General features: G+C 31.0%; 2 protein-coding genes across 2 annotated transcripts; both read left to right on the plus strand.

Moving 5' to 3' along the window:
* The first annotated feature begins 6181 nt into the window (after positions 1-6181).
* On the plus strand, positions 6182-9299 carry LOC100794727 (monogalactosyldiacylglycerol synthase 2, chloroplastic). The gene is made up of 8 exons (XM_003549679.5): positions 6182-6785; positions 7228-7400; positions 7700-7861; positions 7971-8112; positions 8265-8489; positions 8613-8675; positions 8755-8829; positions 8934-9299. The coding sequence occupies exons 1-8, from the start codon at positions 6513-6515 to the stop codon at positions 9189-9191; spliced, it is 1371 nt and encodes a 456-aa protein (XP_003549727.1). The 5' UTR covers positions 6182-6512; the 3' UTR covers positions 9192-9299.
* A 1825-nt stretch (positions 9300-11124) lies between these two features.
* On the plus strand, positions 11125-13848 carry LOC100795255 (actin-related protein 2/3 complex subunit 3). Its single transcript, XM_003549680.5, has 5 exons — positions 11125-11249; positions 11345-11413; positions 11520-11628; positions 11723-11992; positions 13603-13848. The coding sequence occupies exons 2-5, from the start codon at positions 11411-11413 to the stop codon at positions 13743-13745; spliced, it is 525 nt and encodes a 174-aa protein (XP_003549728.1). The 5' UTR covers positions 11125-11249; positions 11345-11410; the 3' UTR covers positions 13746-13848.
* Positions 13849-15524: the final 1676 nt, after the last annotated feature.

A 15524-nucleotide genomic window follows, 5' to 3' on the forward strand; every position in this document is an offset into this window, starting at 1 on the left:
TATTTGGGTACTCAAACACAGAATTTGAAAAAAATTCAGCATTTCATCCATTATCAAAATCAGATATTTGAAAATCCATTGAAATAGGTGGAATTTGTAAAATTCTTGATTTGTCAACGGAAGAGAAATGCATCTCATTCTCCATCGTTCATTTGTCACTTACTTTTCTCCGGTGAACCTTCCTTGTTAGAGTCGAGACCTGCCATCAATTGTTGGGCTCTCCTCCATGGGGTTTGAATCGCCGACAGAGAGTTGAACCAAGCCACTGACAAAGAGAGAAGATTACCCGTAAACTTCGCTTTATCATCTTCCTGAGATTAAACATCATCACTAACTAGAAATCACCATGGAGGAGGAACCTTTTGATGGTGTTTTACTGTCCTCGATGGAGTTTCTCAAGATACAGTGGTGCAACGTTGCTACTGCTGTAATGCTCAGGGTTTGAATGTGATGGTTGTAGAGAGCAAAAGTGATGAGAGAGATAAATCTTATTTAAAAATAGATTGTAATTAATTATTATTATGAATTTATGTGAAAATAGATTCAAAATCACTCAAAACCAATAATAATTCAAACAAGTTATTTGTAATTGAATAAAACTTAATTGCTTTCATTTGAATTACTTGCATTTCAAATTCTAAGGCATTTTGAAAATTCTTCATACACAGGTCTAGTGATTTTCACGCTGCATGAACTTCATTTTCTAACTACATGCTGCATTTAGCTTCAAAAAGTTCAACAAAAAAAAAAAAAAATACTACATGTTGCATTTATACCACTATAAGTGAGGATGGGGAGGGGGACATGCATAATTATTTTGTTATGATATATAATTGATGTAGTGGTATAAGATTCTTTACATTCATACGAGTAAAAATAATTTATTTAATGGAATAATTTATAATCGATTTTATGTAAATTTGAGAATATTTATGATCTCTGACTAGGAAAAAAAATATTCATTTTATAAATTTTGAATTTTGTTAATCATTTAATACATAAGGTCACATGTAAGGCAAAATCATATGATGTGTTAGTTAAATAAAAAAGTAAGTCAAACTTTAAAAATTTGCATACACTCACACACAAATTTCACATATCCAAACGAGTTTGCGAGTATTTCATATTAGACTCAACTATCAACATAACCTGAAAATATCCACAAACAGCTCTACAACTCATATAAATGTAATAAAAGGTTGTTATTTCATAAACCAATAATTTTGAATATAAAATAAATGACATTTTGTTAAAAAAAAAAAGTTGGTAGTCATGACTCAAGGTCTCTCTTAGAGCTAATGTAGCTTCATCCATGTTTATCTCTTTATTCATTCATTCCTCTTACAAGAAATAAAGTTAAAAACTAGACCACACACATACTCATATTATAAAAATATAGTTTTAACCATTCGTTTTTTCATCGCACAAAACTCTTTTACTTTGCCTTATCGTCATAGAACCACACATGCATTTACAAACTTTAAATCCTTCCATAATTGTTAAGTCTTTTAAACCATCTACTTCATTTAGAATCCTTGTTTTACTATTTTTACAAGATTAATTGCTGTGAAAAAAATAACAAACAATTTTTCACTCACCCAAACTCAAAGGGGTTAACATCCCTTGTTCGTGTTCTTCTTGTATAGGTATTTTTTTTTCTTTTTTTTTCTATTGTTTGTTGGCATAATTTTGTAATTTAATGTATTGAGAAGTTGAAGTAGACAAATCAAAATTCTATTATTTTTTTCATTTTTTATTGGGATTACTGAAAAGTTCCATCAACGAACATGTGAGCAAATGTGGTGTGTCTAGAAACATATTTTTTAATTGAGATTGTCATTATTACTATCTCTTATTTATTTTGTTGTCTTTTAACAAAAGATAATCAAGGAAAACAATTGACTCATATAATCTTTTTTCATCTTAGTTCCAATTTTGAGTGGGAAAAGGAGTTTAGTCTTGCAAGGTCTGAATTTGATGAGCAAAGTTTTGATACCTTGCAATTTTGATTCTGCTAGACAAAATGTGCTAGAAAATACTTGGTTAACTAGTTTACATTATAGTTTTTCATTTTTTCCCCTTTAGATGTTTTTCCATCTTGTCATCATCTTTAGAAACTTATTTTAAAAGACATTATATCTCCCTCCAATATATTAATGTGTTAGAGAGTTTATTACTAATCCTCCTTTTGATAAGATTGACTTATATTATTTGTCTTATTTCTTTATCCTTTTTTTTCAAAAGCTTTCACATTCAGATGATCATGGTGTACTTCATTTGTAACCTAAATTGGATATAACAGATAGATCTATGAAGCTACCAAATACCCATCCAAGTATGGCAAATCATCATCAAAGTCTCATTCGTTCAATATTTTTGAAACGATCACGACATTATTATGGCAATCGATATTCTCGACATGACTCTACCAATCAAGCGAATGCATCATCTTCTCGTGGTAAGGGTATTTCTTCTTATGATGACATACTTCCTTTCAAGTTGGCTTCTTAACCAACTTATTGTTTAGACAACATGCAAGTGTGTATTTAATGATTTTTTTTTGGTGATGCACAAGTTAACTTAAATTTTCCTTAGCAATGTTAAGGTTAATTTACATTCTTCATGTTCTAGTGAAGAATATTACTAGGAAAAAAAATCAATGTGGGATAAACACGTTTTGTATTATAATGCTTTGTGTGTATTTTAGTAGCATTTAATTTTAGGGTATACTTTATATTATATTTTTTAGAACCTTTTTTGTCACTATTTTATTTTCACCTTGGCAAATTGATTATTCAAGTTTTTCTTATGAGCTTTAATTTTTTTTTCAGAGTATAGAGAGAAAGTGTTTCCTAGGCCAGAGAGAATTCGATCAAGCTCCTTAGGGATGGATGCAGTATCACCAAATAAAGCAGAGATGGTTTGTGAGATTTGTGAAAAACTACTAAGTTAACAAATTAATTTTTTGGGGAGTTCAATGTTTAGTTGTGAATTTTCGGTTGTGGTGGTTTTAGTATGTGGTCATGTTTATCATGCAAATTGTTTGGAGCAAATAACTAGTTTTGAAGAACTACAACATGTCTAGTGTATGCAAGTTTACTCTTGCAAGATCATAATAATAAATAATGACAATAGTTCCAAGAAGATCATATGAATGTTACAACTTGATGTTGATGATAGTTTTGAGGAATGTAACAAAATGAAATATATGACATTTTGTTGCAAGAAAATTAGGATAGCTTGGATAAAGATCTTGTAAATTCACACAATCTTTGCCTTATTCATAGATTTTGTCAATCACCAGTAATGCACCAAATATCTTCTGAAACTTTTTTGTTTCACATAGTGCATATAGGATTACATGTTTACACTTGATACTTTTGAATAATTGAGTGATGATGTAATCATAATAATTATAAGATTTAAATATGGTTTAGTTTCACAATCATTGATTTTTATTTTTGGGTTTCTAATAAAAACATTGTTGGATTCGATTTTTTATTATACCATCTCATTGATATATATATATATATATATATATATATATATATATATATATATATATATATATATATATATATGAAATATTTGTTTGCAAGTATTACAATATTACTTAAAAAGATGATAAAAATTCTAAACAAAATAAACATGAATTTATGACTTTAATTTTGTAAAGTCAAAAAGGATAAAGGGTTACAGACTACTAAACTAGTGGCTTTGATATAATGAAAAAGAATAAAAAAGACAATATTATTGATAAGGAAGGCATAAGTGAAATTACACACCTTTTTAGATAAAGAAGTTTAAAGAAAGCGTAACGACGAACGATTTGGCTTGGCATAATTTCGTGACCCAAAGTCAAAAAATTGACTGAGAGAGATAGAGTGTTATACTATTTTTTTTCCTTCTTTTTTATTGCTTTCATTGTTTCATTCCATCTAACTCTAAAATAAGGGTGCAATTTAGGGTACTAGTCTTAGCACTACTAATATTGCTATTGGCTATAACCACATGGGACTATAAATATTTTTTTATAAAAATAATCTTTAATAGAAACATATTTTTGTTGTATATTTTATATGTAAAAACGTATTTCTAATTTGTATTCTTAAAAATCCTTTTGTTACAACGAAAATGTGATTATATTTTTTATATGCAAATATAAAATGAAATCATGATTGATTTTGTTGTGTGTCAAAATTAAACAACAATAAAATTATTCTGTTGAGAAGTTTGAAAAAAAAAAACATTCCATTGGGTAATTTTTTTTTTACTAAGTCTTTGATGTATCTAATAAAAAAGAGGAGACGCAGGAAAAAGTGAGAGAGGAAGGGGCTGAAATTTGTCATTACTCAATGTAGTGGACTTGCTTGCTTCTACAAAACAATTACAGCCTGGAAGGCCCACACGTTCACTTCGCCAGCAAAAGCCCAAAGAATTAACATTGGAAAGGCAATCACTCAATTCAAGCGGCGAATCCATGTTGTTCCCATCACGATACATCGTACTGATTAACTACATAAGGAACAATGATTTTTTCTTTTATAAAAAAAATATGTTAAGTGATGTGATAAAAAAATAGTAATAAAAATATAAACTAAATATATAAATTGTGGTATAAAAAATTAAAATTATTACATGATTTAACTCATATAAAGTACCAATATATCTTTAAAACAAAAACAAAATATTATAAAGATTAATTGAAAAAAATAAGAATACAAATTTTAATAATTTATAATTTATTATATTTATATATTATAATAATAAATTTAGTTGTTGTTTTTCAAATTTATATCAGAGCTCATTTCTTAAAATCTCGTGAACTTAATTATTTGCATGACAGTTCTTTTAGTTATGTGGTATTGTCTTTTTCTCTCGAGGCCAGAATCCTTTTTTTTAATTTATTTTTCTCTATGTTGTTTAAGTCCACCAATGGTCAAGTCACTCTCAACTTAAAGTCAAAGGAACCCACTTGGTGACAAGCCTGGAATACATTCTCCTCTCCAGCTCAAATGAGTGCATTTTGGGCATTTTAATTTAACAAATGACAACTTTAACATTTGCAACCCAACCTCAACATAATCCATGGGATATTCTCCATCTCTATTTAATAATTAGTTATTGCTACTATAAAGTCTAGTGTCTCATGAGTAGAAAAGGAATACTATCTTATAAAATGTATTTCGCTAGATAATTTAATTAAGTTTTATGGAATATATATATATATATATATATTTGTTGTGTGGGTATTTTTATATAAATTAGTTTTATAATTGAAAATAAAATATGATTAAATTATTTTGATATAAATTATAAGTTATTTTTATAATATTTTTTTATGAAATTTATTGAAATAAACAATTTAATTTATGAATGTATTATAAATTATTTTCATAACTCTATGGCATATTTATATAATTACTTATATCATAAAATAAATTCAAATAAATTATATTTTTAAAACGGGGAGCTACTTGTGTCTGATTCCTTATACTCTCTTTATAAACTAGATAGATAAAGATTCAATTATAGTATTTAGGATATGGTTCAGTTTTGAAATCACAAATTTTATATTGAAGTGAAATTCACAGTTCAGTTTCCGTATAAGCAAATGGGTATGAGCTCCTTGCTTATAAGCGATGGTGGCGATGCATTATGATATGGAGGGCAAAACAGTCCAAGGAAGTGTTTTCAACAACCAATCAATTCTTACAATTTTTTAATTTTTTAATCATTGTAAATTATATTTTTTTGTCTTATAACATTTTAAATAATATTTTTCACTTTTTTCTAAAATATTATAAGAACTAAAAATAAAGTTAATTTTAGCTATTGTAAATATTAATGCATCTTATTCTTCTCTTCAATAAACATTTATAAAAAAAAAGTATATCCAAAAAAAACTTATGTATTTTTTTCCCTCTCTTCCTTATAGTTATACCTTCAAAATAGAAAGAAAAAAAATCATTAGATAATACAAAACCATTACTTGTTTATGAATTATGATTCAATCAATATCTAAATAACACATATTTAAATTTTATAATTAATGAGAACGAATAAATAGCACTTAATCATAAGATATAGTGGTAAATATTAGTGAAAAATATGCTCTAAATACTACTTACCTAATAATATCTCCCCACAGAGTGTGGTGTAAGTGTAATAACTGATTCTATTGAACAATAAAGTTTCCTGTTTGGAAGAGCAAGAGCAACAATATTCGAATCTTCGAATGGGAACATTCCATCACAAGAAGAAAATCCAACGGCCATAACGCACCGATGTAACATGGCCCTCAAAAAATTCCATGGCATAATTCCCACACCTGCCGCCATTATAACAAGTATCCAACGTTGCAAGCCTCTCTCCATCTCCCTCGTATTTCGCTAAATTTGCATCAACCAATCATTCCCTTTCTCTCTCTCTCTCTCTCCGCCGGTGAAATACCGTTTCAGTGGCGGGAACGAGGTTTTACCGTTAGGTGAAACCCTGTTTTTTTTTTAGACATGGAGGTTTCCGTTTCGTCGCCGTCGCCGTCGCCGAGAAGGTCCATAGCGGAGAAGGTATTCGGAGGTTACTATAATGGGAACAACAGCCACAAAAAACGTGGCAGTGAGGCCCACGATGATGACAGCGATGGAGGCATGGAACTCATGGAGATTGGCGCGGAGAGGACAAAAAACGTGTTGATTCTCATGAGTGATACTGGTGGCGGTCACAGAGCTTCCGCTGAAGCCATTCGTGACGCCTTTCAAATTCAATTCGGTGACGAATACAGGGTAACCTTATCGCTCCTTCCCTCTGCTCATGTTGTTGTTGCCTTCTTCCAATAACAAATTATGCTACATAATAAGCTTCTTGTTTTTTTGAAAACTCTGTTCATTTGTTTCCTACAAGAGTTTTCTGGTCTGAGGTATTTTTGTGTTTTTGTCATCTCTTGCTTCATGGTCATGCGGACTTTGTCGCTACGTTTCATTTTTTCTTTTTCTTTTCTTGGACTTACTTGCACAGCTTGCTTCTTTTTTTTTTTTCCTAAAAAAAAAAGATCTTCTTGCCAATAATAACAAGTGCTTGTTTCATTTATATTTCGGTGGAACCTTTTTAATTTGAGATGTGTGATGTGATTCATATAACAATTCATACAGCAATTTATATAATATCATTTTTTTTGTATCTATCACTGATCTGTACAAATAATAACATTTCTGTTTCAATTTTCAGATTTTTGTTAAAGATGTTTGGAAGGAATACACTGGGTGGCCATTGAATGACATGGAGGGGCAGTATAAGTTCATGGTTAAGCATGTACAGTTATGGAATGTTGCGTTTCACAGTACTTCTCCTAGATGGATTCACTCTGTGTATTTGGCTGCCATTGCTGCCTACTATGCCAGGTAGCAATCCTTTTCCGATACTACTTCTCTTGTTATGATTAACTTAATTTGATAATTAGTTTTGTTTTGCCAACAAATTTTGATAATATAACTTTATGATGAAAAGGGAAGATGTCTTTATGGACAACTTGGCATTTAATCATTATTCATTTGTTAATTATTTCAATAATGATTGTTCCCCTATGCCCCGCAAGATAGTAATAACTATTCATATCTGCAGCCATAATTTTTTTTTTTTTTATGTTTTACGAAATTAAGTTGTGTTTTTCTAATTGGTTCTGCACTCTGTCATTTTTCAGGGAGGTGGAGGCGGGGTTGATGGAGTACAAGCCAGATATCATCATCAGTGTCCATCCCTTGATGCAGCATATTCCATTGTGGGTTTTAAAGTGGCAAGGTTTGCAGAAGAAAGTGATTTTTGTCACAGTGATCACTGACCTTAGCACATGCCACCCTACTTGGTAAAATTTCACTGCAGCTTTTTTTTTTTTCTTTTTCTTGCTTTGAAGTGAAGTCTATTAATTAATCAATGTTTACATGCTCTAAGTCTTACTTTTAATCTGTTTCCAGGTTTCATCCTTGGGTGAATAGATGTTACTGCCCTTCACAAGAAGTGGCCACGAAAGCCTCACAAGATGGCCTTGAGGAATCTCAAATCCGAGTTTTCGGCTTGCCCATTAGGCCTTCTTTTGCCAGGGCAGTTCTTGTCAAGGTATGTGTGTGTGTATATATATATATATATTTTTTTTTATCGACTAGTGTTAGTATGTTAAAATGTTAGTTTTGTGAAGGTATGCATATTAAAGTTATAGGGTGTGCGGTTTTGCTTTCGTTGTTGGAATTGACTTTGTCTTTTACTAATAGGAACAATTGAGAGAAGAACTTGGGTTGGATCCCAACTTGCAAGCAGTTTTGCTGATGGGGGGTGGTGAAGGAATGGGTCCTGTGAAGAAAACTGCAAAGGCTCTTGGAGAAGCACTTTTCGATAAAGAAGCTGAGAAACCAATTGGGCAGTTAATCATCATATGTGGTCGTAACAAGAGCTTAGTATCTACCCTTGAATCTCTTGAATGGAAGATTCCAGTAAAGGTATGTTGCTTCACTTTCCTTAAACCTGTGATATATATATATATATGACTAAGTGAATAGTGCTGCATATGAGAATAATGGAATAATGCCACCCAATGAAACTTTGTTTCTTGGTTTATGCAGGTTAGAGGATTTGAGACCCAGATGGCCAAATGGATGGGAGCCTGTGACTGCATCATAACAAAAGTAAGATATAGCAATTTGCTCTTTAAGCCCTCCTTCATATGTTTAGCATATAGGCTCATTGGTTCTATTGAATTTTCAGGCTGGACCAGGTACAATTGCGGAATCATTGATCAGAGGGCTTCCCATAATCCTCAATGACTACATCCCCGGACAAGTGAGTGATTAACTTGTTAATTGTTCTCCTCATTGCCATTCAGTCTCTTCTTTTATATTTCTATATAAAGTATTGATTCTTAGCTGGAATGGTGGTAACTACAGGAGAAGGGTAACGTGCCTTATGTGGTAAACAATGGAGCTGGTGTCTTCACTCGTAGTCCAAAGGAAACAGCAAGAATTGTGGCCGAATGGTTCACCACAAAATCAGATGAGAGGAAAACAATGTCAGAGAATGCACTTAAACTGGCACAACCAGAGGCCGTGTTTGACATCGTAAGGGACATTCATGAGCTTGCTGAGCAACGAGAGCCAGCAAAGTTTCCATACTTGTTGACCTCATCATTTACTAGCCTAATCTGATTTGATTTATTTGCGCTTCTTTCACGTTACCTTTATTCCTTTAGAATTGACATGTAGAGTTAGCTTTATTGATGAATATCATTCATTATCCTAGTGATTTTGGTTTAACTTTCTACTGTCTATTTAAGTCTAATGATTTTTTTTCTCCAATTTTTTTTCTCTGGAATTGTATTTTAGCATTAAAAACTGGCTTTGTTATTGGCTTCTTTATAAGGCAATATAAATTGTATATGGTTATCCTTTGGAAGAAAATCATATAAATTCTTGCCTTGGAAAATTGAGTAGCTTGCTGTTATAACATAGCTCAAAAACGAGAATCAAAGTAAAACATCGATGAAAACATGTTAAGTATCTTTAGTTTGAAAATGAATAATTTTAAAAAAAACATAGGAAGAGATGATTAAGGAAGAAAAGATAATAAAACCAGTGTTTGTTTTCTAAATTTAAAAGATCAAATTAGTTTTATAAGGTTGAGAAAGAAATAATAAAATTCCTAAATCAATGTGTTAAAAACTCCCAACATATGCATAACTAAACCCTAAGGTTGTGTTTGGGGTGTGATTTGGGTGAATTGTAATAAATAATAAATAAATTAGTACATAGAAAAGGTAATAAGAGAATATTTTCTTTCACGTCCTTTGATGAATCAAGTTAGACACGGTGAGTTATCAAACACACAAAACATGTTTAGTTTTAATTCATATAATTTCAGATTCAGGTTCAGTTTAACGCTACATACAGTAGTTTCTAAGTAAATGCATAATTGGACATGGAAAAAATTGATAAATGCACGTATGTAACGTGTAAGCAAAAACCACTAAGTGTTTATTGTCAGCACTTGGCGACAGAATATTATCATCCCAAAACACATTATGCAACCAAGAGAAGAATCACTTGCGGTTGACGTTGTTGAGGCGCTATACATAAGAAAAAATAGCACTGTTGTTTCCTGCACTTGTTAAGGTTTGCATCTTGCTGTTTCAACCTTCATTGAGGATGATAATAGTGAAAGGGGAGAACATGACCTTCTTTTTCTTTTTTATTTTCCTTCGTAATTTTTTATTAAATTAAAATCTATATAGCCAAATATGAAGTTCAATGAGATACATAGATGTAACCAAGTGGACCATTTCTTTAACTAGTACTGTTGTATTCAGTGGCGAATCCAAAATCCTAAATCAGTGGGTGCAAATTATAAAAAAATAAAATCAGTGGATTCAATTATATAAATATAGATAAAATAAAATATAAAAATATAAGATTTTATTTATAAATTTAATAAATTTTAAAAAATGAGAGGTTGCAAGTGTACACCCTCACTCACATGTAGGTCCGCCAGTGGTTGTATTGTATGTGCAAAAAATCGGCATAAATAGATTGGTAGATTTGGTTGGACTTTAGAACCAATATTTCCTTCTACCAGCAAGAAAACTAGAAATATTTTATATATTTGTCATTAGAATTTAGAATTAAATGTGTTGAAAATGATCACTATAGTCTTTTTGTTTTTATTTTCTTATAAATTTTATTTTTATAAAACAATCTTGTTTGAGATAGCATTGGACATTAAATGTGAATATCTTTTTCTGTTAGTATTTAAATCTTGATTTATGATATTGTGAGAGAATAATTTTTTTGGATAATTCCAAGTCTGTTTGTATGATCACTAGTCTTATGTCAAAGAAATTTCATCTTGAGTACTTCCAAGGGAGAAATATTGCTGATGCCTTTCTCCTCATAAACCTCGAGTGGCAAAATGAATATATTTTGATAACAACGGTTGCGTAAGGTTAAAGGAACATATAAAAAAAGAAAAAATGTTGCTGTCTATGGAAGCACCCACTGGGCCTTGCTGCAAAAATACTTCGTCCGGGCTGAATGAATTTGGGCCTATACGAAGCCTGGCCCACGCAAAATTACCAAGCTTCTTTCTGTTTACTTGTCTGTTAAGTGTTGTTGACAATGCAATAAACCACTAACTATCATTGTTTTCAGATCCCATTACTTTTGTCAACAATCTTGATTTCACGCTCAGCCTGGCGTCACCTGACAATTTTGGTATCTTAATCAATCAATTTACTTCGACTTTCGCAATTTTCGTATACAATTACATATTTACATGCCAGAATCGTTTTTCTTTCCTTCATTTCCAGAAGCATTGGGGTTGCAAAATTGAATTGTTCTGAACAAGCCTTGTTCTTATCGTCGCCGCTGTAGACATGGTACGGGGATTCAATTCAATTCATACTTATTCAAAATTCATAATTTGGCGTTGTTGTCAATTTATTGAAAATAATTAGTCTTGTTGTTGTTGATATGTATGGGAAGGTTTATCACTCTAGTTTTGTGAATGAAGATGGAGTGAGTAGAGCATGTGGGTGCCCTCTTCTTCCTCTCAAGAGCCACATTAAGGGACCTGCTCCTGTTTCAGATCAAGGTTTCCTTTCCATTGCTTTCTGTTCTGTTCTGTTCTGTTTTTTTTTTTTGCGTTTTCAAAATGTGGGATATGCCGTGACTGTGATGTGGTGCAGACAGAACTGATATTGTGGATGAAGCCATAACCTTCTTCCGAGCCAATGTGTTCTTCAGAAACTTTGACATCAAGAGCCCTGCTGATAAGCTTCTCATATACTTGACCTTTTACATTAATGTTGCTCTCAAGAGGCTTGAAGGTTGCAGAACCTTGGCAGAAGGAACCAAGGCAATCATCAACTTGGGTCTCGAAAAGGTTCCTGTCCCTGGAGAGTCTGGCTTTCCATTTCCGGGCCTTTTCCCTCTTCCTCAATCACACAAGGAAGCAGGTGAATCCTGTCATCACTATTCTTTCATCTTGATTTTCTTATGAGCAGATGCATAATTAAGCTTAGTTTAATCATATATATAGTCAATATGTTAGTAGTTAGTTTTAGATTTAATTACTCATTTAGTCCTTACAGCTACACAAACTTTACCTTTTTAGTTTTTATACTTAAGAATTATCCATTTTGGTCCCTACCCATACAATTTTTAATCCGTTGATATCATTTTTATCCCTTTTAGTTTTTACCATCTAAATTTATAGGGACTAAAATGGATTAAAAATACTGTATAAAAAGGAATGATTTTAAGTAGAGAGACTACAAGATAAAGTTTCTACAACTATAAGGATCAAATAAGTAATTAAACCTTAACATTTATTTAATTATGTAAGAAGTTATTTAATTGGTGCCCACCTTCCAAGAACTCTGATATATATTATATTTGAATCAGTTTTCCTATCCATTACCCTTAGGTAATAGTTAAGGATTCAAAAGTGGAAAACTTTTATTGACAAGTATGAGGTTGTGGTTAATGTTACTAACCCATCTCTACCGTGATTTGCAATAAACAATTTTTTTATTGATTCCTTGACCATTGCACTTGGGACAATAGTAAAACTGTATTTGAATAATTCCTTAACCAATATATTTCAATCAATTTCTTACCGAAGATTTGACAGTCACATTTGCTGGCCCAGTTCACTTTAAAGTTAAAACTCACATGACCAAATGAGTGTGTCTAGATGCCTCATATCTCAATGTGTGGGTGGCATTGTTTGAAAGACAAGAAATTGTATCACTGCTTAATCGTTTTCAATTTTGGGTACACACGGAACAAGGAATGCTAGTCTTTGGCAAAAAATGAACCATTCCTAGTATCTTCCTTGCATTATCTGTTTTCTGAAAGTAAGGATGCGGGTAACTCTAGGCATGAAGCTAGATAGGTATATCGTAAGATAACTTCAGAATACAAACATGGGATGGAGTGATATCAAATGCAAGTGCATTGGTTATCAGAAACCTGAAGAGATAACTCAGGTCTGGAAAACAGTCAATTCAGAGAGGTTCATTTTAAACAGCTAACTTTTACTAACTACTAAGTGACTTTATGTGGCTGTTGTTAGCCAAATTTTGCAATGTTGCTCTGGTGCATTGGTGCTTGAATTTCGACAGAAACAAATAGAAAGAATACTTAATAAATAAATTAGAGTTTGATATTTACTTCCTTGATGATTAAAAAAATTCTTAGAATGAAAACTTAAGTTCTATTACTTTCTGCATCTATGAAGAATTTTCAGCTTGTATTTACACCAGTACATGTAGGTTTTTTATTTCATTGTATATATTTGTCATTGATCCTTTTTAAAGAGTCAACTCAAGCGGCTTCTTGGGGCAGTTGCCATTGCTTTACATAATTGATGATTAAAACATTGTTAACAAATTTAGAACTTGAGATTGCACACTGATCATACATTCATACTACATTGAACCTTTATATATTGTTGTGTTTACTTTGTCTGATGCAGTTGCAATTTAGTCAACCTTTTTTTTTATATACCATATTTATTTTTATATTTTCTTATACTTCATGCTTTGTGATTTGAACAATGCAGAATTATTCAGAAATTATTTGAAGCAGATTAGGGAAGAAACAAGTGGGAGGTTACTGAGCGTTGCATACAGACCTAATGGCACTCCAAATAAATGGTGGTTGGCATTTGCAAAGAGAAAATTTATGAATATAATCATCCCTTGAACTGTTGTGGCAAACATGCAATTCTTAAACCATAGATTGTGTTGTGAAAAATACACTTAAACACTGTTGATCTGCCAATTAAAAATATATAGTCTGTTTTGAATCTTTGTTTTTGATTTTGAATATACTGAACTACTCTTTGCTAACACATTTTCACAATTCGTTTGTTGGTCAGTGGTCACGTACTTTGTACCCCATAAATAATGAAGTCAGTAATCATATGACCCAACCTTGCTTGTGCTAATGGTGCCTGATTATGTTTAGTTGTTATATTGTCGATTAAGTATTGCAAACCTGCATCGGTCACACGTCAGCTTTACATGATCAGTATTATATGTGTGCTGTCATAACGGGCCAGCCTGGCCCATGTGGGCTGGCCCGCAACAGGTTGAGCTAAGAGTGGACTAGTCCAGTTCGGCCCATTTTTGTGTGGACTAACAAAATGTCAGTCCGGCCCGGCCCACCACAGGTTGGTGAGTTATGCGGGCTGACCCACTTTTCTGCCTTTTTTTGTAAAAAAAAAAAAATCCAAACAATTTAAAATAAAATCCAATATAAAAACCAAACTAAATCAAATTCAAACATTCAATATTAAAGTGATTTAAGTCTTTAAAATAAACATTCAACATTAAGATAATTGAAATTCAAAAGTCATCAAAAATAAACTTCTAAACTATTGAAATTAAGCATTATAGCCATGAATCGTGAAATTCAGAACAACTTCCTCTTCTTTCTCAACATCACCATTAATTTCATCTACAAAGACAAAAAAAACAATATCATTAATAAGTCAAATAAATAAAATAGCACACATTATTGTTATGATTATTTTAAGAACAATTATTGTTATGCTTTTACCCATTATTTCATATTGATCATGTGAGTGAGAAATTATATAAATGTGAAATTTACTCACATTATTGTTATGATTATTTTAAGAACAATTATTATGATTATATGCTATAAAACTATACTCATATCTTTGATAATTTCAAAGTTAAGTTAATTATTTTATATTTTACTCTTTTTACTTATTTAAATATTAATAAATATGAAATATACAGGTTATAAGAAAATATATGATAAGTTACTTTAATAAATCATAATATTTGATATATTCTATTTTATGATGATAATCCCATGAAAAGATTGATCATCAATATGTTTAATTTTAAAAGATATTCATAATACTTACAAATTTTATTTATAATGAATTATTTATAATAAATTATAAAATAATAAAAAATTTATTTTATAATACAAAAGTTTAATGAATTTAAATTTAAATAATTATAAATTTATATTTACTATTTTCTTTTTAATTATCAACAAAATGTGTTGTTAAACAAATATACTCCTCTCGGTACGAGCAGTATTATTATGACATTTATGAATTGCATATCTTTTTTTTTTTTAATCTACACTATGCTTATCCCTGGTTCTTTTAGTGAGCTATCTCCTCAGGGTTTGTGAAAGATGTTCTACTATAAATATTCTTGTTATTGCTTGGACTCATATTCTCCAAAAAGTAGATCCGACTCTGATAGCTCCAAATAAATTAAATACATGCATTAAGATTAAGATACGAAGCCTTCTTATTTCACAACAACGAAAACACTTTTTTACCCAGTCATACATTAGGAGATTTCACTTGGAAAAGAAAAAGTGTTCCGCTATAATGATAACGACTAAATATGATGTGAGCTATTTTTTATATTAAAAATATATTGAAATATCTTTAAAAATATTTATTTAACAATTATTTTTAGCTTAAATGAT

This window comes from Glycine max, chromosome 17 (assembly GCF_000004515.6).
Source record: "Glycine max cultivar Williams 82 chromosome 17, Glycine_max_v4.0, whole genome shotgun sequence".
Classification (NCBI taxonomy): domain Eukaryota; kingdom Viridiplantae; phylum Streptophyta; class Magnoliopsida; order Fabales; family Fabaceae; genus Glycine; species Glycine max.